At 37.1% G+C, this 25,933-nt stretch overlaps 1 protein-coding gene across 23 annotated transcripts in view; it reads left to right on the top strand.

The window, feature by feature from the left end:
- DLG2 (discs large MAGUK scaffold protein 2) overlaps positions 1 to 25,933 on the top strand; it is a 983,885-nt gene that overhangs the window by 390,591 nt on the left and 567,361 nt on the right. For 14 of the 23 annotated variants that reach the window (XM_077174034.1, XM_077174032.1, XM_077174033.1 and 11 more), the window contains one exon: positions 3,679 to 3,759. The exons of the other annotated variants lie outside the window; for them this stretch is intronic. In XM_077174034.1, the coding sequence (XP_077030149.1) occupies positions 3,679 to 3,759 (81 nt within the window). The remainder of the gene's footprint in view (positions 1 to 3,678; positions 3,760 to 25,933) is intronic. 23 annotated transcript variants of the gene reach the window in all.

Raw genomic sequence — 25,933 nt, 5'->3', positions numbered from 1 at the left:
CAAGGGTAAAATGTAAAGATGTTGCAGTGAGCCAAAGCTTGAAAGCCCTCACTTAGCTTGTATGCTCAGGATTTAAACTGCTGGGGAAACTTTGTCTCTGGCTATTTATTATTGCATACAACATGTTCTTGGAAACCACTCCACACTTAGCAGCAGTTAAACCCATCTGCTGCTCCTGAATTTTCATTTCATTCACAAGCCTGTTTTAAAAGTATTTTTGGACTTGTCTCCAATATGCTATCAGCTGTTCATTATTCTGTTGTAAATTGATAAAAAGAATGGCTCAAATTTTAAAAGAAAATTGTAGCCTCCTATATATTTTTGAGCTTTTCACTGAAACTTGCCTTTCTATCATTGTCTGACATAAATTAAATTTTTAGTTTAAAAGTAATTATTCACCATGGAAGTTCATCCCCTCGTGCTCAATTCTGTGGTATTCATCTATAGTAGTTAGATCACTGGCATGAGGAAGAGATTTGACCTTAGCACTGTGATCACAGATAATTTCAGAATACTGAAGTTCCTGCGAGTGCAACAATTTTTCATGGCTTTATTTAGAAATACTATCACCATTTTCTTTGCACATCTCTTCTCCCTATGTTCATATTTTATTACTTTACTTTGCATAACAGTACTTCAATGCTCTCTACATATGATTAGCAGGAACTATTTAGACTTTCATGAGATCTTTTTTGAAGACTTTTTTTAAACAGAAAACTTGATTTTCCTCATTTTTATTGGTATGGGTGACTTTATTTATAATGCTGCATGATGTTCCTGTATGAAGGTAATATTTGGACTGTGGGACTTCCTGGTATTTAATAGGCACAATTTTTTTTCCATGGCAGTAAACTGATCCTTCCTAATCTATAGATTAACAAGGCTTTCCAGGCTATAAGTGTATTTAAATCTTTCTAAAATTGGTGTACTTCAACTCTGAAACTTGTTTGGCTCTAAGTCTTGTATAAAAATTTTATTGGATTTTGGATTTTTGGATTTACAGTAGTTCATAACATTTGGGAAACTTGAAATTAATTTTTTTTATTTTTAGCTAAAGAGCAGGAGATTTAGATTTTCTATGCAATAACCCCCCAAAATTTTAAACTATATATATGCATTTAATAATAGCTTGTGTGAATAACAAAAATTGAAAATTAAGAAAATGCTTCCTTTAAATAAAAAAAGACTTTTTGTCGTGATATTAATTTGTCTAAGATAGGCATATAGTGCTATTTTAGATGTCCTGTGAGATCTGAAGTGTGCGTATGGCTGTCAGAAATGACAGAAGGAAACCCATTCTCTTTTGAAGAAGCAGCTGAAAACAATACCTTAATGCATCTGATGACATGAGACAGCTCTATTTGGGAAGCTCAGTTTCACCTTTAGAGTTGCCACCTTTGTAACTCACAATTTGATGGTTATGAAGAATTCTGTTTTAAATGCTACCTTACTGGCATTTGAGTAGAGTTTTTTCAAAAGATATTTTTTATGAAGAGGCTTACATTTCTACAACAACTACATCCACTAGTGGCATGTAAAGTCTTACCTTGGAAGCAAGTATGTATTTATTTTATTTTAACTTAGCACAGAGGAATATGCTTTTTGCTTTTAGCTGGTTAGTAATCATCCTGTTGCAAATTAAAATTGCTGGAATTATTAGGGAGTAAACTTCTTATGGAGCAAAAGCCTGTAGGATATAGAAAGGACTGGAGACCTTCAGTGTTTCAGCACCCTAGCAGTTAAAGGTTTTTTTCATAGAAGCAAATTTGGAGTGATTTCCTCAGTTTTTCTCTCAGTTGGAAACAACTGATCACTATCCCTATGTAATATCATGTTTTCAGTCTTCCCTAGGGTGTGACATTCCTCTTCTGTAGATTTTCTTTGGCTTTTTCAGCACTTATCTTAAAAAAAAAAAAAAAAGCCCGAGAATTATACAGTTCTGCTGGTGTCTCATCATCAATGATTACAGCACAATAGTTACAACCCTTGTCCTTATACACAGCAATTCTTCATATCTTGAATGAAGGCCATGTTGCAGCAGAACCTCACTCTTGGCTCCTCCTTAGCTAATGATCTCAACAGAGGTGTTCCTTACTCTGTATTTTTGATTTTGATGCTTCCTCTGTCCAGGGACATGCTTACTGCTTGGTAAGTAAGCATTGGCTTTCTTTTATTTGTGTTTAGGTACTACACATTTCTTCTCAAAAGTCTCCAGAACCAAAAACATGTACACAGAAGCTTGCTGTGGTCAAGGTGCATCAGCTCCTGTGGACTCCATAAAATGCCTTATGGTGGTTCCTGGTGGACTTGGTGCTGATGTTAGGGAGTCCCCAGCTGCCCATTACACTGTAAAAGAAGTTACTCTAGATTTTTTTAATGTAGAAATTCTCTCTGTGTAAGCTCAACTGGATATTCAGACGTAGGTTCATCCTACTTCACTGAGGTGGGAATGCACCCTCCAGAGTGACTCAGGGAATTTAAGCCTGAAACCATTCTCAGTACTTTCCCATGTCTCAAAGGATTCTGCTCCTAGCTGACCCAGCTAAATGCCTGCAGACTGACAGCATCAATTTAAGCCTCAATTCTTAAAAATATTGTTTGTATGACAGCATTAATCTTTTTAAGCAGAGCCAGAAGTCCTTTTCCTTCCAACCTAGTGTAGTGCAAGGTGTCCCTGTCCATTGCAGGGGGGGCTAGAATTAGTTGATCTTTATTTCCTTTCACACCTAAACTGAGGTATGATTTTTATTCTTTTTAAAAATTGTATTATTTATTAAAATAGAAACAAAAAGTCTCTCAAGTAACCTAGTAAAATTGAGGATCAGCATTACATAAGCATTGTAATGAATATGGCCTTTGTAAAAATGCTTTTCAGTCCCTTGTTTATTAAACATTGTGTAAAAATGCTGTTGGATGCATGGCTACAGATATGGTAGTTTTGCTATCAACAAAAACTGAGATCCTTGCCTTATGTTTCTCCTTACTGTCAGGGCTCTTCCATATTGTTGTTGTTTGTTAAGAACTCATGTGTTTTCTACAATGGCATTGACTCATGCCTATGTGGGAGACCGAATTCATTACAGATTTTTTGTTTCACAAAAAAAATGGAAACCTGACGTTCATTAAAAGCAAATATATAGCCTCCTACTGTTAAACTTCATAAATTCATAGTGATAATTAGAGTGGGTTTTAAAATTTAGAAGCAACAGGGTTATTTCTAATTTTAGCTAAAAAGAGGTGGACTGTCAAGAGCATGTTTATTTATTGCCTGTAGCCTTCTTGCTTCATTTGCTAATAGTTACTAGAGATAGGTAGATGTTGCATACTAAAAATCAACCTAAATACAGTAGTACAATATTAATTCTTGTAAAATATACATAACTTGCTTGTTCTTCCTGTAGTGATAAATAGCTAATCCAGAGATATTAATAATCAATAATATGCACTCACATTTTTAATACTATATAATATAATGCCAATGTATTTTTTTATTATAAAGCCTCTGGGCAATCCAGCATGTATTAACACCAATTTACAGCTTCAAGGGAATAAATGACCTCACTCCCCCAAAAAAGCCAACCTGGGAAGCAAACCCACACAACTAAACACCATATGCAAAGACAATGAAAAATCTGAGTTTGGAACATGTCCTGAGTAGATGTCTCTATGTACTTCCAGAAAGGCCAGGAGGAAGAAAATCCCACAGGTAGAGGCCTTCAGCTGGGACCTTTTCCTGAAATGGAATGGACTAATACACAGGTGAGAGTAGTGAAGTTGGCTGTGAGAAGTAAATGAGGAAAACAAATAGTTTCTGAATTGCTGCTTCATAGTTTTGCCATTTTTTCTCCACCAATGCTTCCCTGCACCCAAAAGGGCCCATTTCAAGTTTTAAAAAAATACATATTTGTGCAAATGTTTCAATAATTTCCAAGATGCTGTGGCATGCAAGGAGCCATGGCTATATACTGATCAAATTGAAAAAAGGTGAGCTATTAGGAAAACCATGTGGCTTGAGTTGACTTTTCACGTTTGAGGAAGTCAATGATATTGCCGTGGTAGTCAATGGAGAGACCTGTCCTGATCACAGTTCTTCTAACCTGGTTTGGATGGCTCCTTTAGATGGAGGGGAATCATGCCCTGGAAATTACTTTGTCTCTCCATTGTCTAGACATCCTTATGGGTCAAATAATTCAGAGACCAAAATGTCTTGATTTGGTATCTTAAGTGGTCAGGAAAATTTCACCTTTATCTTTTCGAAATGTCTTTTTATTGCCTGTTAGTCTGGCAGAGGCACAATCAGTCTCTGAGAGGTAGCAGGCAGGACCAAACCAAGATATAGGACAGGAAGACTAAGCATATTTGTGGACCTGGAGACCCTGATAGAAAAAGCATTGTTGAAATTTGATTTGGAGTGGGGCTTTTGGTGGTTTGTTTTGGGGTTTTGTTTGTTTGTTTTTTAATCAAAGAATTTTCCCAGTAGAGGAGTTGTCATTGAAACCAGAAGTGCAAACCGCCCCCCCACCACCAAATCAAACAAAAGTACAAGTGATGCTGTTGCACCAGAATAGTAACCTCCATAAATTTCTGTTTTCAAAATACTCAGTTTAGTTTATGTTGCATTTGTGTGCTCAGTTTTCAGTGTATGACCTTCTGCCATTATGATAATAGGTGTGTGAGACACTTGATATTCTGACTGTTAGCCAGCTGGGTCCTTTGCAGTCTCAGGAGGAAAAGAAGGCCGATTAAGATATGACGATAATGCACACTAATGGGATATTTCTGGTAAAAGTAGTCTAAAGTGATATATTGTTGATGTCCAAATTGGTATCCTTTGTTATCCAGGGTTAAGAAGACTCTGGGATAAATAGGACAGATGAGCTTTCTGAGTGATCTTGCACAGCTCTCTGCCAGCTGGACATCAATTTATAATGGCTTAGGATGTCTAGGTAATTTTCCTTAATGTAAGGGCCAAAAATATGCAATGATTAAGGTGGTAACCTAGGATGAATTCAGTAGCAAGTATAATGGACAAGAACTCTTACAGTATATATCTGGACACGCAATTCTGGACACTCAGTTTCCACCTCCTAAGATTTCAAGAAAAGTTTGACAAAGCTTATTTCTTGGTTTATTTTTTATGTGAATTAATTTGTGTTGTTTTTTTGTAACACCAAAACCAAGAAATGATGCCAGTCAATCACTGTTTAATTAATTGTGTCATTTATTCATGCAAAGATGAACAAAAGCTCTGATACCTTTTCAATACTGAGTGGCACGCAGTAGGAGGGAAGTGCTGTTTGCTCCCTAGCAAGCCCATATGGTGGTAGGAGATCCAGTGTCCCTACTGTATAAACAGCACTGAATCTTTCAAAGCATGTTAAACAACATCTGCCAGTGATAAAATAAGTAAAGCAGAAGGCTCACTACTTGATAACTTTGACCTATGAGCCTTAAAAAAGGAGTCTGGAAAGATCTGTTGGAGAATTTTTAAAATTCTGGAATGTGAGTGTCATGCTATTATTTTCAGTTTTTTTCTTTTTTCATTTTTGCAAGTAATGCTGCAGAGCAGGCTAGTTCTCTTTCAGCCCTGGAAAAAATATTGGGATGATTAAGGAGAATTTGGCTAAAAAAGCAAGCCTAAGAAAAAATTAGTGGTAGAAAGAAATTAATGACAGTCAACATAGTTTTAAAGAAAAGCAATTATGCTAGATAAACGTCATTTCAGAATGTGAATTTACTTGTCGAATAGTCCTCGGTCTTTTTAGGCTTTTGTAAGGCATTTCATTTAATTTTGTATATCATCTGGTATAAAATAAATATCAGTATACTTTATCAAAATAGTATTCCTAAAGATTGACATATCAAAGCATTAATCAATCAGAAATGACCCTTACACAAAAATTTTGAGGGTTCATAGAATCATAAAATAGAATCATAGAATAGCCTGGGTTGGAAGGAACCTTAGATATGATCTAATTCCAACACCCCCGGCCCTGGGCAGGGACACCTTCCAGTACACCAGGTTTCTCAGAGCTCCATCCGACCTGACCTTGAACAGCTCCAGGCATGGGGCATCCACAGCTTCTCTGGGCAACCTGTGACAGTACCTCACCACCCCCACAGTGAAGAATTTCTTCCTAATACCCAATCTAAACCTTCTTTCAGTTTGAAGCCATTCCCCCTTGTCCTGTGATTGCATCCTCTTTTAAAGTCTCTCTCTGCAGCCTTCCACAGTTTAGAATTGGGTGTGGACAACATATTTCAATATTTTCACAAATCCTTTGGCAAGCTGCATGAATTCTTGGATGTTAGAATTTGAAAAGAATGTGAAGATTGAAACACTAGGAAAAAAGAGGAGGACACAGTAATTAGATAGTGCAATCCAGTAACAGTCTAGCCTGCAAACAGAGGTCATTCAAACAAAATTGTCAAAATTGTCTCTAGAAGAGAAGTATTACACAGCCAGAAGGGAGCAATGGCATCCTTACACATGGGGACCCCTACAGCTGACATAAGTGATGCTAGGAGTGTTCTAGAGGAAAGAACAGACAGCTCAGTGGCACTTGTATTTTTAACTTGAATGTAAAAAAGTCACTAAAAAATAAGAGTAAGGAGGTGGTTTTATTGGTATGTCCAGCAGTGAGATTGTGGAAGGAAATATTGTACCAGGTTTTGGTATCTGTAATTTGTAAAGATAATAAATAAATATCAGAGAGAAGAGAGACTAGAGTGGAGAAAAATTCTTCCAGAGAGAGACATGACCTAAAGACAGCATATTCCTGCGGGATGATTGAGAATAAGAGGATTCTTCACAGTAGCAGAGAAGAGCAAAAATCATACCAGGGTAAGAGTAAACCAAGGCTGGGCAGGTGTTTTTAAAAGGGAGAACATAGGACAAACCATTAGGGAAGGCAGTAATCTCAGTCCTGTTATGTTTCCAGGATCAGCTGCTTTCCTGAAATAGGTGTGCATGCTTGTGTTTAAGACAAGCTGTTCTTGTCAGTATTACATATGGCAGAACACTAGATCCCAATGATCCAGTGGTCTTTTGTGCCTTAAACTTCACGTCTTTGAGGTGCCTTTGAGGTGCTGAGTCAGAAAAAACTTCTGCACAGGAATAGGGGTTAGATGCTATTGTGGAGGGAGATTAAATTCATAGAACTAAGACATTTTATCACCTTCTTCCCCAGTCAGTAGATCAAATGGAGAAATGTAGAGCTGTATTACTTGGCCTAATGAAAGCATTTATTTCTTTTCTACTTCCTTCCCACTTCCTTCCATTTTAATTCATTTAAAAATCTCAGTACACCCACCTCCTGGCCTATATGTGTGGAGGATAAAGTTTGAATTCTTCTAGATCGTGAACTTCTGAATTAATTTTCCTTCACTGATTTTTTAACCCAGAGTTGCAAAATTTTGACTAAAACAGCAAGGTTTGGTTGAGAGGGCTTGATGTTTCACAGCGTTGTCTGCCATCTACATCTCAGTCATATTTTGTATAACTGGTTGAAGGTTGGGTGATCTTTAAAATGAAGTTCTAGACATACAATATGTTTTTTTCAATTCCTCTTGAGCCATCTTAGGCAGCTTGCTTCATTCCCTTTGCTTTCCTACCTGTTAATTTTCCTTTCTTACGAAGGGCTTTGAGAAGCATTATAGTGGCTGAAGAGTCATTAGACCTTTTCTTTCTATTTGACATAGAACTAATTCATTATTGTACTGCCATTGCACATATTCTCAGAGCAGGGAATTATATGTTCTCATCTGACAACACTCTAGTACACTTGGAGGTAAAAAGAAACAGAGACTCCTAGCCTACAAATCCATAGGTGCACTTGTCAACTCCTAGAGAAAGTATGTTTAAAATGAGCTTTGTTTTGTTCCCCCCCTCCCATCCCTACACCCATTATAGCATGTCTTTTCAAGCTTCCTGCTTTGACTTGCACCTAAAATAAATTACTTTCACTTATTCCCACCTTACTTACCTTATATCATTCTCTGGGAAAAAGTGACTTCCTCTGTAGTTAGGCAAGGATGGAAGGGTTCATTGTTCAATTGTGAAGCCTTCCAAAAAACATTTTAATTGTTTTTGCTCAATTCATCAGCAAAGTCTGCCATTGTCTTAATGTCTAAAATAAATTCAGTGTCTCAATAATGACGGGTCTAAAACTCTGGCAAAATTGTGATGAGACCTGTTGAAAAATGGGTGCATCTGTTATCTCCTGTTTTACTCAAATTGGAAACTCTCTAAAGCTTGGCCATTCCTTTTTCATTCTGGATTTCCTTAAAGCCCTCAACAATGGAGTTGTAGTCATTAACACTGGTGCTGAGATGTTATGGCTGTAAGTAACAGGCTAATCAGAAGTTGGCATTCTTTGCATAATCTTAACATTTCACCAGGGAAGAGGGAACTGAGCTCCTGTACCCCTTATTGGAATTTCAAAATGCAGATAAGAAGATAGGCAGAGTTCGAGTCTTAAAACCTAGTTCTGTTAAAATGGAATTTCACTGATGTACAAATCTACTTCCTTTATACTCTACTGGCAGACACATTTATTAACTAGCATAGCTATTTAGTTTTTTCCACAGCTGGCATTTCAGAAATGAATCTTTGCTCTTGCCTATATATCCCTATAGAATTATTTCTCTGTGAAGAATTTTTTGAGCTGAAAGTACTGCATGGGCATCAGGAAGTCTTAATTTTGCCTGCAGTATGTTTTCATTGTTTGGTATTATTCATGGGTAGTAGAAGAAATGGAGGTGCACTTGATAAATTTGTTTTTCCTTTGTTTATTGTGTCAGTTAATTTTCCCTTGTGTTTCTCATGAACCTTGTTAGATACTGCTCAGTGTAGTTTCCCTTCCATTCTCACAAGTTGAGAAGAATTTGCTTCACCTTCCATTCAAGTAGATAATAGAACTTCAAAAGGCTTAATTGCATCCATGATATTGCTCAATATTTCCAAATGAACAAACAGAAAGGTCAGCAACACTTGAGAGGCTTTATTGCAAAGATCTTTCTTCTGGTTTGAGTTTTGCTGAAAATTGTCTTTGTTGTTAAGAAACAGGAATTTATTGTTCTTAAAAAAGGACATCACCTGTGGGCAATTCTTTAAAAGTGAATGTCCTTAAATTTTTGTGTGGGTGGCTTCTATTGGCAGTCATATTTGATACAGTATTAGAAAATTAGTAATTAATATTAGTAATTAGGTAATATATGTGTAGTGACCCTGCAAACACATTTTAACTGATTTGTTTCTATATTCTACTCTTCCACATATAGGAGTGTTCACTCCAGCTTCAAAACTGAAGCTTAGGATTTTAAATAATCCTCTATCTATCTCCTTTGCAGTCAGCATTTAAGGTAAACTCCTGATTTTGATTGTCAATTAAGTACATCTCACATGCTTTCCTGCAAAGGTCTAATATTAATATTCAGATTAGGTAAAGAAAACTGAATATACAGATAGTAATTCTGCTCTACATAAGCAGAAAAATTGCTGGTAACATCAGTATTCCATATTGCTTGCCTGTTTTATATGGGGTGAAGTGAATGCTGGAGCTTGAAATAAATTTTTCAAACAAGTTATTCTTTTTTCCATTTTGTGATGTAATGCAGCAATGCATTGTTTAATTTACAGCAACAATGATTTGGGGTTAAATGTTATGGAGGCAGTGTAGAGTTTGTTCTGCTTTTAATTGATGCTGTGACCTACATTGTTCCCCAAGGCAGCACAGACGTTTTTCAGAAAAGTCTCCCGTTAATTATAATTGTACTCTGTGGTGCTGGGTCAGTTGTCATTTCCATTATATAAACTTTAAAAACTGGGGGGGGTTGGGGGGTTTGGTTCAGGTTTTTTAGCTCAAATTTGGTAAAGCTTTGATCACTTGTCTATAACTGTTTCTATAACTGAAGTGATGGTGGCTTCAGTCACTTCTGTACAAATCCCTGCTAATTCTGAGGGCTCCAAGAGGTACCTGCAGAGCTGTGCACTTAGTGAAAGCACTTCCAGCCTTCTTGGAAAATGAAGTCAAAAGCACTGAATATTTGTGTCAGCCTAAATTCCCATAGCCTCCTTTAGAGCCAGTGGCCCTGACCATCCTCTAACCTTTGGAGTAAACCTTAACCTCACTGCACTGCTGAATATGCTCCATATTTCCTTCAGGAGGCAACCACATCCATAGAGACCATCATGGGGTTCCTATAATATCTGCCTCACAGAAACAGGGAAATACTTATTGGTAGCTTGGATGAAAGATGGTGTAAAGTCAGCCTTTTTAAAGGAGAGGAAATTTATTTCTTATCTCTCAACAGTACAAGTTACAGTTTATTACAGCATTTCCTTTCTCTTGTTGATATGTCCATGTGGTCAGCTTGCAATATCAGACTCTTCTTGACCTCCTTTTTGTTGTTGATTTTCCCCTCTCATAGTGTTTATCTATTTACATTTCTTTTTTTAATATAAATTTTCTCTGGATGGGGCTAAAGCCCACTTGCCTCCATTATAACTTCCTTACTTGAAATATTTGGGATTTTGTGATTATTTAATTACATATAGTTGCTGTCTACACCTGCTGGAAAACAGGTTTTGTCAAGGTAGGGGTTGGCCTCTTCTTCCAGGCAAGTAGGGATAGGAGAAGGGAAAATGTCCTCAAGTTGGGTATTAGAAAAAATTTCTTTATGGAAAGAGTGGATAAGCATTGGAACAGGATGCCCTGGGAAGTGGTGTTGTCACCATCCCTGGAAGAGTTCCAAAAAATTACTTGAATGAGAGTTTGCTATATGTTTCAGTGGGCTGGGTGGTATTCAGCTTAAGGTTGGACTTAATGATCTTGGGTGTCTTTTCCAACCTTAATGATTCTAAGGCTCTATTATTCTAAAGTAAACTTAAGTGGAATATCATGAGAGCTACAAGTGCTTCCCAACCCTGAAAGAGTGACCCAGCTTCAGGATTTCAGAAGCTAAAGATTCAAAAATGAGGAATTTTTGTAATCTTGCAAGTTATTAGGCAGTCTTGAAATAATTTTGTGAAGTCATCTCAACACAGCAGTAAAGAGTCAAGAACCTCAGATTCTGAAAACTTCAGAAGCCTGAATTCATAGTATGAATTCACAACCTTTTCAGATATTTTCAAAATTTTGCATCAAAGGGTAATTTTCCTTAAGAAACATATTTCTTCTCGAGATATCATCCTGATTCAATACATTAAAATGCTATTATTTCTTAAAGTTAGAACGGTGCGATATCCCTGATCATTGGGAATGATTGATGTAATTCTTTTAGCTCAGAGCATAAATTCAGAAATTAGTCATAATTCAACTTGTACCTTAGGATAAAATAGTTATTGCCATGGTATAATCTTTCTGAAAAAAGACTCATGTCTTGTCTTAAAATGTACTGCTAATACCTTTACTTTGCACTGGGGGCTGCTGCCTCAGCTGTCCTAACTAATTTTTTCATGAATTCATTCTCCAGTTAAGGGATCAAAATTATTTTTCTCTAGTCTTCACAGTATAAATCTTCATTCAGAAAATCATGAGGAAATTGTGAAATAATGGCTATGTAAGCAGTCTATTAAATGTTACTAGAAATGCATGCTCTTTCTGTAGTAAACTCAAAGTCTCCTGATTGCTTATAAAAAATGTCTATAGGAAGTTTACAGCTACAAAGGGTATTTTTTTTTTTGTATGTTATTTGAAAAAGTATTTTGCAGGGTAGAAGTGATCATGACCTTTATAGTACAGTTGTGCTTCAAGGACTCTCTGTCCAGGTTTAGAACAAATTTGGGAGAGAATCCCCCAAAGGAGCTCCGGTAGGAAAGCAGATCAAATCTGCCCCTCCCGCTAACTGGTCTGGGAGAAAATACCTCCTTGGAGAAAGGTGGAAAAAAACTGTTTATTAAACAATAAAACCTAGACAATATCAAACAATAAAACCCCTTGCCACTCCAAAAGAGATGCCAAACTGAGAAAGTCCCATCCCCGGGTTGCGGCTCAGCTCACTCAGTCTCTGAGCAGTCCCTCCGGTGCTGGAGATGTCGCAGGCCAGGCCCGGCCCAGTGGGCCACAGATGCAGCTGCTGGTGCTCCCCTGGGTGTTCAGTCCAGAGCAGGTTTCAAGAGGTCCAAGGAAAAGGGAAAAAAACAAAAGTCCAGGAATTCTTTGCCTCAGCTAGGTAAAACTAACTAAAAGCAAAAGAGAGCTCTGTCCCGCTGTCTGTCCATCTGCAGACAACAACAGTCCAGGAGCAGGAATGTGGAGGAGTGAGCGCAGTGTCTGAAAAAAACCTGCTGCTTCTTCTCTCCCCCCCTTCACTCTCTGGAACACTCTTAAAGGTGCAAAACTTATTATTCAACATAAACAGAATGAGACAATTTGGGATAAAAGCATCATATGGTCAACCCAGGACATCCTCATATAAAAGAGTACCCTTCTTTGTGCAAGAGAAATGTAGAGCTTACTGTAATGTCAAGTGTTTATGTCTCTAAGAAGAAAATGTTTGGTTAAAAATTTTATCTGTGTTGGAATCCAGTTAAAAGCCCATTTTTATTCAGATCCTTTATTTAGTAAAATACTGAAAAGATACATAGGAATCAGTAGGTAACTTGGAGGATTTTAGAGAACAAAAAGAAACAATTAGGTGTAAACAGATTAACTCACCTGGGAGTGAGGTTTTAGCATGGGAGAATTTTTTCTATGTCTTCTGCACTCAATAAGCAGCACTTTTTCACTTGTTTACAAAAGCCGTTGTTGCTGATTAAATAGCAAATGAAGGATTGCTGAGTTTAGTTTAATTCATAGTTAAAGCCTGCAGATATTTCAGACATAAAGACTTGGAATTCCATAAAGCCCAGGCAATTTAAGAGACCTTTCCATGTTCAGCATCTTGTTATGAGACAAGCATACATTTTTGTTTAGTAGAGTTAGTTCCAACTCTACTAAATTAAAAAAAAAAATTGTTCTAATTGTAACAGAGAGTACCCAGAGAATGGATAAAATTATCCTTTTTCTATGATTTGGTGTTCTACAGGGCACAGTATTTGTTGAGAAATAGAATATGCAGAGCTGCTTTACCACATAAGCCTTCAGTGCTATTGGAGGTTTTAACTATTATTGAATGAGCTGGCTTAGATCTTTACACACATACACACACATATAATTATGAGACCAAATGGCTCTTAGAAGAGTTATATCTCTCTTGGGCTGTAGGATTTTGAAAATTAAAGGGTTTTTTTTTTGAAAAGTAAACCTTTTCTCAGTTATATATTTAAACTTGGCAGTTGCAAGCAAAACACAGCTCATACTTAATTTCTGCCCCATAATCCAAGGGTTTCTGTCACTTCTAGTGACCCCTGAAAGCCTCTGCACTTTCAGAAATATGCAGTTTAACTCATAAAACTAAGTTTCTAATAACAAGATTCTTACATTTTGCTTAGAAGTGCTGTGAAAGGAATTGTGATTTTCCTAGTTGAAATGGGCATTAAGCTTAAACTCCACAGAACTTCTGGCTTAAATTTTTCAAAAAATTCCTTTTAAAATTTTCTAAAATAATAAGGACTTGAAATTTTTTCTAAAATAATATGGGCTCTGAGACACCTGCTTCAAATTTGAAGTTCTGTTTTGAGAATGAGTAGGATAATAGACATGCTTCTATCTCACTTCCAACTCAGCTTGTAATTCTATGGTTCTGTGATTCTGTGACTTTAATTGACATTTATTAGTGATCGATTTTGAAGAGTGCAATTATATGCTAAGGACTGAACATTGTAGCCTCCAAACTTGAAAATCTCACTCTCTATTTCCTAGACAGACCTTGGTCACTTTTAATGTTTATTTCAGCTTTTCCTTTCCTGTGTTTCATTTTGACTCCTACAGTGCCAGGCTACTTTTTCTGGTTACTTTGAAGTACTTAAACATTTCACTTTGATTTTGCCTTCTCTTCCCCTGACCTTGACAACTCTCTGCTGGCATAGTCACGCTACAAACTTTTTATATTATATACTGATGTCAATGATGGTGCAGCTTTCAGATATTGTTTGCAATGAAATATAAGAATTGGAGTAAACTTGAGTGACATGTCTTTTCTGACATAACCTGTATTTGGAATTCTTTTGTGAAATCTTAAAGCCAAACTTGTAAAAAAAGAAAAATTAAAAATCTAGTTTTCCAGCCATTAAGGAACTTTTCATTAACCAGTGTGTGTTAATTAACTTTTCATTAACAAAGTGTACAAAATCAACTCCTTCTTACTGAGATTTTTTTCCCTGCTATCTTTATATCTCTTGTGAAAACTGGGAACTATTGTGTAAGGCAACAGTGTCATTGGAACACAGAATGAAAAGACACACCCTCTCCCAAACAGTTCCTTACCTGAGTAAAGGAGAAAACAAAAATAGATGAAGTAGGACAGAAGAGGTACAAAAACATATTAAGAAAGCACAAACTACTGATATTTTTTAATAGAATCACAGAATCGTAGAATGGTTTGGGTTGGAAGGGACCTTAAAGATCACCTAATTCCAACCTCCCTGCCATGGGCAGGAACACCTTCCACAAGACCAGTGTGCTGAAAGTCTCATCCAGCCTGGCCTTGAACACTTCCAGGGATGGTGTAATAACAACTTCTCTTTTTAAATTAATTTCTTCTCTAAAGACAATCATAAAGAATCAGCTTTGCAGGATGTTTCACTGTCATAATTGAAGTGCCACTCCTGACAATCTGTTGGGAAACTGAACTAAGAAGGCCTAGTTTTATTCTTCTTTTTGGGGAATATCTGAGCCCTTCTAACATGCAGAAAAGAAGTCAGTGTTCACTTATAGAGGGGGTCCACAAGTACATACTGAAGGTGGCCAAAGGAAAATTTCACATGATTGTAGCATACCAGATCCTTTGGGACAAAAGGAATAGAACTTCTTCCCTGGTGATCCTGAAGTGTTTTTTAACACTATTTTTACCTCTACCAAAAAACCTTCTGTGGAAAGAAAAATTCTGTTGTGTTCCCACATTAGGTCAGGGGCTGGTACATCAGCCTGGAAGTGTGTTAATTAAGCTTGTTCTAGATCCTCCTACTTCTGGCTATAACAGGGCTTTCACAAGGCCATTCCAAGCAGTAATGGGGGAAAAAAAACTAGATCAATGATAAGTTTTTAAATATGACTCACTGGTCTTTGGTGTAATTTGGAGACGGTTGCAGTCTGGTATCAGCAGGTAGAAATTTTGCCTATGCTTACAGAGTATAAACCCCTTCGTCGAACTTTTCAACCAACCATGTGGCTTCATGACCTCTAAGATTATTTTTATTTTTGTTTTGAGGGTTTACTGTTTCCTGCCCTACTTCCTAGTAACTGAGCAGTTTAAATTAAGTGATTGCTGAGCAAATTCCAAAGTTGTTCTATGAATGTCAGCATTTCCCTTCGTTAGCTGCTGGAAAGAGGTAGCTTTTAAATGAGTAATTGATCTCAAAGAGGAAACCTTAGTTATCTTAGTTTATCCTCCTAATAGCACTGATGACTTTTCTTTTCCAGTCTGTGTATCTGCTTGGAAAGATGACTTGGGATGAGAGAATATCAGTGGGTATATTGGAGAAGAGATTGATTAAAGAAAAAATAGAGGAATGTGTGGAAAGAGTCTACAGAAAGGCACCATGTGTGAAAAAGTGAATCTGAGCAATGGGAAAAAAATATGGGAATGGAGGAAAAGAGAGAAAGAAAATGTTTCATAAATTGCCCATGGAAAAAGTGCTTGCTGAGTAAAGGATACATAATGTCTACTGGTTGAAGTTCCTTTCCTTTTGGTTTCTTATTTATGTGTTGACTGTGTTTCACAGAGATGTAACAATATTTGCAGCAAGACTAAGATTGAACCACATCATATTCCAGAGGGCAGCTTTTATTGGTTAACATGGGAAAAGCTGGAGAGGTAGACTGAGGTTTTTTCTGTCTTGAAGCAGATGACACCAGCAAATTCACAGATGGGAAAAGTCAAGGATTATGCTGTCCAGTCAAGGAATAGCCTGTATTATTATATTATCTATCAGGTATCTAAATACATGTGATTTTATGTGGAAACAGTATGTGAAAACTTACAATATCTATGCACCTGTGGGGGTACTTGAGATCCATAAAATCAGAGAAAGTTAATATTAAAAAGACCACAAAAATAAAACTTATAGTTACATCAAGCTATTGTGCATAAAAACACAGTGCTATCTCATTTATAGGAATTAGCTGGGTGGTATGATGCAAAGAGACCCCATAAGGTGCAGCAAAACATACTTTTCTTCCTGGCTTAATGTTCATGTTAGTAGGCCAACAGAAGTTCTCTATGCCCTAGAGTGGTATCTGTTGTGTAACTTGTCCTTCCTACAGCTTCAAAAGGTGTAACTCATTATTTGTTAATATTAGTTGATTTTTTTTCAAGTAATGAATTGCTCAAGCTAAAAGGTAGACTTTGTGAGTGGGGGCTCAGCATGTTCATGCAAAGGCACTGTTTCTGAAAAATTAATACACAGGACATTTTCATTGTTTCTGCTGTTCAGTGAATTTTCAGACCTTCTAAAACAGATTGCTTCCTAACTGTAAGTATGGCCAGGCATCTCATGCTCTGGTTAAATAACTCAAATAATTCATTATTCAAGTGCCTGTCTGTGGTTCTTCAGTAACAGTGGACCAGAAAACTCAAAACTGATCTTATTCCAATTTCTAAAGGTACATGGGAACTCATGTCCTTGGCGTCAAATTTTTTTCTTTTCAATGGCTCTAATTTTAGTGAACAGGTTATGGCCATGTGAGGAAACAGGCTATTGAAATACTTTATAAGTTGCTACAAAAAAAGCTATTTTAACATTTCAAAGTTAATTCTAGGAGGGAATAGCATGAAGCTCTGTCATGGAGCATTTGGTTGGTGAAACAAATATTTTAAAGTAAGATACAGTTCTGGCATAGTGCTCCATTTTACAGCACCCTGCAGGCATTTGGAGGCAGTTAAGAGGTGTCACGTATATAAGAACAGGATTTATTGCATTTTATATTATTGAATAGGCTGCAGTATTGCATATTATAAATAAGCAATGTGTGTTTATAGCTGTATAATATATTCACAAACCAGCTGAATGGTTCCCTCATAATAATTTGATGGACTGCTTCTTCTTGCCTTTTTTTTTTTTTTTTTGTATAACTGCTGAGATGATCCATTTGCAAGTTAGGCATCAGTTCTTGGGAGTGGAGAGAAATATGTGTCCTCACAGGCTTTCAGAGCATTGTTCAGAGACCCTCTTAAATTAGATTGGCTCTTTCTGCTCAGTTTGTAGAGCCTGGCTGATCTGAAAGATAAATCAGTGTATAACCTTATATTGGTAGAGGACTTGCTTAGTTCAGCTTAATTCCTCTGATGGGAGAGGGCAAATTTGGGGTTTGCTCCTCTGCTGTCTTTATTTGAGACAGTCACCTGAAATGAGAAGTAATGCAGAATAATCCAGAGATTTTTAGTGACAAACTTTCTGTAAAAAAACCCAAAATAACAACAAAAACCAAACCAAAAGAAAAGTATGTTTTACAGCATGTTAACTGTGACCTGAACTTCATCCAATTATCAATTTTGTTCAACTAACAAACTGGATGACTAAAGCATTGATCCTATTCAAACCTAGCTGCTATAAATCATCTAATCTGATGCCTGAAGCATTTGTCTTGAGCCTGTAATATATCCTTATTACAAGCTTATTGGAGACGTTTTCTACTGCACTTTGTTTACAGAGCTGAGAATCTGAAATCAAATGAGGAGCAGGATGGCAATGGAAATTATGGAAAAAGAGGTGACTGTATGGGTTATTAGAACTGCATATCTTAGGCTAAACAAAGCTTAGATTCCACTTGCAGGTGAAAGAGAAGATGGTCAGTTGCTTTCTTGAAAGATGATGAGCTAAATGTAGCTATTGACCAACAGTTCTAACCATAGTGAAACCCTTCCTCTTTCCAGGCTTTCTGTGAATCTTTGAGCACAGTGTGAGATTGTGTGTACACAAACCATCTGTTTATGGTGGCTGAGTACCATAAATAGGCACGGTGCTGAATATTCCTAACATGCCGAGGCTCTGTAAATCTAATGGTATAGCACAGCATGTCATTCAGAGGAAGGAGGTTCAGAAGTCACATGAGAAAAAAACGGGTCAACTTCATCGAAAAGATGTGGATTTTCTATTAGTTCATTTCTGTGGTTTTGTATTTCTTAGACTATTTTTTGAGGAAGGGAATTTTGGATGGTTTTCTTACCGTAGTGAGAAATGTGAGAGGCAAAGCTAAGAGGGGGTTACCTATTATGAAAACCTCTTTGTAGCAGTCACATGGAGAAGGCTGTGCCTCAATTCTCTTGCAACTCATCATGATGAAAAGCAGATTTTAAGGCTTTGGACAAGTGGTGTCTCAGAGTCTTACAAGGGAAATAACTTCTAATCTAATATAATTTTATCAACTTTCAGCTTTAAATCCAGATTTACCAGGTGACAAATGTCTTTTTAGATGTAGGAGTATCCCACAGATTAAAAGGAATATTTTTATGGGTCCTTAGGTATCTATTTGATGTGAAGGAAGTATAAATAGCTTTGTGGAGTAAGCACAAATTTTACAGTGTACACTAAACTAGGTTCAGTGGAGTGCTGCTGAACACTGCAGCTTTGCTAGTTTAGCTGTAAACTGTTCACTTAAAATTAGTCACTGCTGTCATAAAGCTTAAGATTTTCATACATACTGCTTAGGGAGAGATAAAGACCTTCCATTTGATGGCTAATTCCAGTCTTGTCATTTGTTTCCATCTTGTGTTAACATGCTGACATTGATTGTTCCAAAAAGTCACTGCACTCACTTCAGTATTTCCTTAGTCATTGCCACTCCTCTATTTTGGTGGAAAGGCATTAGTCCTTAGAAAGGACATTTTGTTTTTAAAAAAGGTATTCAGAAAATGCTAGCACATTAAATATCCTATTCTCATTGGTCTCCTGGAGGAAGCTGTGTTCCAGAGCCAGAGATGAGTGCCGTGCCACGTAGAGCAGCACAGCTTTGGTGTGGGGTTGCACTGGCGCTGAGCTAACACAGGCAGTGCTCCTCCCTCAGCACTAACCAGGACAAACTGGCTCTCCACAGCTTTTCCTTGCCCATTTGTGTATCTCATTTCACCATACAGCAGGATTCTTGAGTGATTTTAGCACTGCTGATGTTCAGCTCTGTAAAGAAAATGTGTATTTCACTCTGGAGAGTGAAATAAGATCACCAAGCAAAGCTTGGTGAAAGGATAAGGGAAAGGGAAGAGGTTAAAAAAAATTAATGGTAATTCTGGCGTCAAATGATAGACAGAAATGAATCAGAGTAAACCTTTTGTAGCACTCCAAAGCATACTGATTTATTGTCTGCTAATGAAAATTGCCCAAATAATTTGAAGTGCATGTATATCAGGTTCACGTATCCCATGCACTTAAATATTTTAACTAAATGGAACTTCTGCTGGAAATTCTAATTAATGCCTTGTTTAAACATGTTACAGTTTCAACTAGATGCATTATTCAATCTGTTCTGCTTTACTCATGGACAATATTTGATATTTTTGTCTTTGTCATAAATTACACTTTAGATTTTGATGAAAATATCTTCCCAGATTAAGTATATTGGATGCCCATCTCCTTATTTTTCTTAAGAGCAGGCTGTTTCTCATTTAATTGAACTTGGGTATTGCTGAATTTGTATGGTTTCAAATACCATAATTAAAATAACAAACATTGATTATGACAGACTTATGACCAAAACTTGTGATAAAATTTTTTAATCTCTTTTCTGCTTACTCAGACAATTGGTATCATTCCGCCTAAATCCTGACATTTACAAGTGTGTTGACAGCTAAATAAACACTCAATTTTTACATTGCTTATAGGAGTACAGATGCCCAGCACACTGAGTGTTGTTTTATCTGTATATTTACATATTCATATACTCTTTGACACCTCTGCATATATTATAAGAGGCAAGGGGAAGATGGTGTCCAAATTTGTCACAGAAGACACATGTTAATATGCATTAAAATGTTCAAAGAGCAATATTCATCTTAGCCTGTACACTGAGAAGATATCAAAGCAGCTCAGCAGTGTGTTATGAGCAGCTAATTTGAAACTTCTGCTCCCTGTTAGTGTCATTCTGTCTTAGAGTGAGATTTTGTTTAAATGCAAAATGTCACCCACACTTTTTCTGTTTAGTCCTGCAAGGCTGCTCAGAGTGCATCATTTGCAAGTGCTGTCTGTTCACAGTGAGAAAGTTCATAAAAACCACACACCAGCAATTCCCCAAGGAATAAATCAATTAAAATATTTCAAATTTACTGCTGTTGGACATACTGGGTGAACTGATAAAGAGATACAATTTAATAGTCACCTTAGTGAGATTTCAAGATCAAACCTAGTGGTACAGATTTTCAGTCTAGTGGCTAGAGCAATTTATATACTAAATCCAAAACTAGGTGTGGTTCCCTGTTCCAAGACATGGGAAAAAAGTTTTAACACTTTTCAGATCATTTTCATAAAAAGAGAATATTCTAACAGCAGCCTTCATCCAGCCTCCACTGATGACCTCAGGATGCTTTACTGCATCCTCCTTTCTCTGCTGCTGCCAAAAAGCTGGGACTACTATTTTAGCATGGCTATGTCAGATACTGAGGAACAGCTGAGGTAATTAATGAACCCAAACTCTCTGAGATTTTCGTGTAGTTTATATATAAATGTTCCGCGGGCCAGAAGAAATGAAAATGTTCAGGCTGATACCCTGACAATATTTGTGGAATTGGGCAAGATTTCTTCTCATATGGTGTGACCTATTTTCTCGGTGGTTTCTGAAAGGATCTTCCACTGCTGTGAAACACTTTCAGGACATAGTAGTGAGAGGAACTTTCTAAATGCATTAGTCAGAGAGAAAGGATGTAATGGTGCCAGAAGGAAGCAGAATGTAACAAGTAACTGAAAAAGTGGGGAATAGCAAGGAAATGAAAATCCAACCTCAACAGAAGTGTTCATCCTACTAGCTGTCTATAATATGTATCATTATAACTAGGGACGTGTATTCCTTTAGTTTCTTGTTTGCTTTTGCTGATATCAAACATTATCCAGATGTTATAGTGCATTTTCAGTATTCACCTCCTTTTTATGTCACACTTTTCCTGATCTGCATTTTTCACTGTTTTTTTTTTTCCTTAGAAAAGATATTATAATGTCCTTCTTAGCCCTGTTGCCATATTTTTCTCTCCACTGAAACCATTTCTTAGTTAATAAACCTAATTTGTTCCTTTTTCTTAAACAGGCTTTTTATCTCTGCTGCCTTCACATTTAATAGACTGAGTGCTTCAGAAGCAAATATTGCTTGTAAAAATGTAGTGAGGTATTGTATTATTTTCAGATCCTGCAACAATAAGGATTGTATGTATAAACATTTTTCACACATATGAATTCAGTGGTTTGGTGCTATGAAGCACCACATTTTTGATACTAGCCGAGAAAGCACAAAATTATCTGCATGAAGCTTGAAGGACTGGTTTTTTGAGAATCAGTGGAAAAAACCCCTCTTCTTAGTGAGACCTAATAAGCTACAAAGAAAGAAACTGGATCATCCTCTATTAAGTGTGGCAGTCAGGCAGCACAGAGGAATCTGTGACTCGAGTCACAGAGTGGATGCTGGTGTCAGCCAGGAGAAGGGGTGGGTGTTGTGTTTTTCTGCTGAAATAGCTTCTCTTTGGAAGCACAGACTGGAGAGCTGTGAACTCAGTGTGTATTCTCAGTCACCTCTCTTTGCACACATTCCTTTTTAATATCCGTGAAATGGACAAACTCTTTGCCCTAAATTTTCAGGACTCCATTAGCCAGTCTTTTTAATGAATACACAATAGAAAAGAAATAACATAGAAAGACATGTGATCAATCTTATGCACTTTCTTCCCAGAGAACTTGTAGGTGCCCTATCCCTGGAAGTGTTCAAGGCCAGCTTGGGCAGGACTTTGAGTAACTTGGTCTAGTGTAGCATGATTTTGCCCATGGCAGAGGAGTTGGAGCTAGCTGATCTTTAAGGTCCTTTCTAATCCAAGACATTCTATGATTAACTTTTGATGTCATTTTCATTAAAGTGAGCAATTTTAATGCTTGTGTGTAATTTAAATAACTTTTTTTTTTTTTGCCTGGTTAACTCCTAGCACACAGCAATATGATTGAAATCTCCTGCTGTCTCTGAGTTTCTGCATGCTAACAGGTGATGTCATCAGCACAAGAACTTAGAGTCATAAGTATATATAGAAAACTTTTCCAGGCACTGAAAAGCATCTGACAGATATCTGAGGAAAAATCAATCAACTATTTGAACAGCGCATATAATTCATAACAAGAAGTAAAAAGAAGTGAAACTGTCAGGAAAATCAACTGATGAAATTTAAATTTTAAATTAGTGTTACCCAGGACACTGGGATTAAAATACCTAACCTTTCAGAAAATGCTATTCATTTTTTTTTAGCATGCTAGTGTACAGAATTATGATGCTGTCCTTAGCATCACATCACACTAATAAGTCTTGTATTGATGGAGGAGGGAGAGACTTCTACTTACTGAATTGTGATCTCCACCTACTGCCTCTCTGTGGCAGTTCTTGCTGATCTTCCTGATGTGACCATCTAACAGATCTTCTCAGATAGAAACTCTAGGGGTTTGCCTCTTACCACTGTTCCAAGTGCTCCTTTGTGTCTGTGTAGATGATCACATAACCAAAAACTGCTCATATATCCATCTATATTCTTCGCAGCAGATATCTGATGTTCTTTTCTTTATTCTTTGGCACATGCTGCTAAAGCTTCAGGTTGTCACAGTCTGTTTAAATGACTTTAGAAGGAAACATGTTCACATGTAAATGAAGGGACTTGGTGTCGCTAGATCTTGTGGCAGAAGTGCAACTCAGGCAGTACATATGTACTTGCCTCATCTTTATTCTCCACCCATCAATCCATAGGAAGAAGGACTCAGGGAGTTTAAGGCCAGGAGGAGCTGCTCGAAGAGTCAGTAGATTTCGTCAGATTTCCTTAAGCCTTAACTTCCACTGGAATAAAGAACATTTGTGTTTCAAAGGATTATATCTCCTTGCAAAGCCTTCAGTCCTAAAAGGTATCAGGTAACAGAGAAGGCATCACTTCCTTGGGCAGTCTCTTCTGCTTGTTCCCTTCCCCACTTTGCAAGTGTAAAGTTGTCCAGCAATAGTTGACAGTCAGTGGTTCGTGTTATGGCTTCTTCTGTTACATAAAACACTGCACTCAAATAATTTCTCAGTCAACAGATGTAAAGTTAAACATCTTATACTTTTAAAGCTTTTACTGAAAGAAAATGTTTCCTTATCATTTGAATATTTTCTTTTGCTGGTCTTGATTTACAATGTCTTTATTAAAATGTAGACATTTTACTTTTATGTAGTGTCCCTGCATTAGTTATCGTTTAGTAAATAAAATTTCTTCTAAATTGCTAAAATAAAATTGCTTGCTGAAATAAAATTGCTTCTGTACTGTCCTTGGTGGATGGAGCTATTGCTCTTAAAATTTATATCTGGTGATTAAATTTTTTTTTTTTCCAAAACAAGCTGTGAATCACAGAATCAAATGGTTTGGTTGGAAGGAATATTTAGAAATCACCTAGTTCCAATCCCCCTACCATGGGCAGGGACACTTTCCACAAAACAGGCTTGTTGAAAGCCCCATCCAGCCTCGCCTCGAACACTTCCAAGGATGGGGTGTCTGCAACTTCTCTGGGCAACATCTTTCACCACATTTTTCCCACTATCCTGATCATATATTTTTTCTTCCTGATTTCCAACCTAAGCCTACTCTCTTTTAGTTAAAGCTGTTTCTCCTGGTCATGTCATTGCAGGCCCTGCTAAAAAGTTTATTTCCATCATTCTTAAAAGCCCCCTTTATGTAGTGAAAGGCTGCAAGAAGATCTGCCAAAAGTTGTCTCCTGTCAAGAATTAATAACCCCAGCTCTCTCAGCTTGTCCTCATAACAGAGGTGCTCCATCCCTCTGATCATCCTTATGGCCTCCTCTGGACCCACTCCAACAGGTCCACATCCTTCTTGCGTTGAAACACCAGAGCAGGATGCAGCACTGCAGGTGCTGTCTCACCAGAGCAGAGAAAGGGGAAGAATCCCTTCCATCACCCTGCTGCCCATGCTGCCTTGCATGCAGCCCAGGATAGGTTTGGCTTTCTGAGCTGCAAGAGCATGTTGTCAGGTCCTGCCTGGTTTGTCATGGTTTTCATGTTTCATACATGTGGTAGGAGTTTCTCTGCTCACCTGTCACAAGCCTTCCATTATTTCTGGAGTCCCTGTTTTCCAATACTCAACCCCTTTTTCTGCAGACTTATGTTCTTTAGTTCTAAATATGTAACTTACTTGTACTAAGAAAAAGAAAAAAGGATAGAAGTAATTTCAACTACTTTCTTGATTGAGCCTGTGTTTTCTTTAGGATCAGAGGTGAGAAATAGGCACTTTTAAGATGTTACTTACCTGAGCTTGTATAAGCATCTAAAAGTGCCTATTTCTGTCCTTTGGCTAAAAACAAATAAACTGGCTTTTACAGTGAGCCAGATTTCTAAAGATATTTACAAAGCAGGCACATTTATTTGTTCAGGGAATCCTATCCTTTTAAAGGGAATGGACATCTACAACTCAGCCATCAGAATTCCTAACTTGAGCAGTCCTTATGTCATCCAAAATTTTCATCAGAAGCACCTTTATGTATCTCAAAACATTTCCTGAAATGGTTCAGTAGTGCAGGATGTGCTGCTATAGCTACAAATCTACATTAGAGAAGTTTTCATTTAAATAATGTTGCTCCACTGTTGGCTACTCTTTATTTATCATCTAGTCAGTTCTTTGTTAAATCTATGCTTTAATGCTATTTAGCAGTGCTAACTTTCTAGCTGTTTCATATGCAATAGCCTTTCAGAAGCCTGAATCTTTTACATGTGACAGTTTTCTTTGTCAGCCAAAGTTATATGCTCAACAGATGATGCAAACAGGTTTAGGAAGACCTGCTTTCCATAAAATCTGGGGCAAACAGTTAGTGACAGTTTTCTTTAATTTCTGTTCAACTGAGAATCTTCCTTTTCCATCAATGGGCTTTCTCCTAAATTTCTGAAGAAGGACCAGATGTAGGAACAGGGTTCTTATGATCCCTCACAGAGTTGCTGTTGTAGCTTTTATATTCCATTATGACTTTCCTAAAGGTTCCTAGTAACTCCTTATCTCAACATCAGCTGCACCCATAATGTGGTAGAATTATAACTCAATTTGAGAATATTTTATTAGTTGCTTAATATAAGAATAGATAAGGAACTGTCAGTTTATCTGGAAAGTGTGTCTAAACATGGACTTTTTTAGTGGTTATAACTATCTGTATGAGTGTAATAGTATTTATATATGTTTAGAGGTCAACTTTTTTGTCATTTGAAAGGTAATGCATACTAATTACTAATTCTACTTCTCTATTAAAATAATTAACCAGTTTAGCTGTTCAGATAGTCTTTTTGGACAGAAGATGTACAGAGTTTGTTTACTTGAAAAAGTAATGGTTGGGCAGAAAATGCATATGTTAATCTCTCTTACAGTAGAATGTGTGAAATCTATTAAGATTTGCAACTGCTCTTGTAACTTGTCTTCTTTCTGTTGATTCTCTGAAAACGGTCTTGAAGGCCCTGGTGTACAAAAATATATTTGGCCTTTATCTCAGAACCGCCAGGGGCAACGAGGCAGCTTCACTTTTTTTGTTCTATGAGTCCAGGTGACATTGGAGTCAAAGCAGCAACTGCTAAAAACAGAATTAATTTGTACAGAACAGACATCTCTCCACTTGATTCATCCAGACTCTCAGACTCGCTCCATT

Source organism: Agelaius phoeniceus, chromosome 2, assembly GCF_051311805.1.
Source record: "Agelaius phoeniceus isolate bAgePho1 chromosome 2, bAgePho1.hap1, whole genome shotgun sequence".
Taxonomy (NCBI): domain Eukaryota; kingdom Metazoa; phylum Chordata; class Aves; order Passeriformes; family Icteridae; genus Agelaius; species Agelaius phoeniceus.
This window is presented reverse-complemented; position numbering and strand designations above follow the sequence as displayed.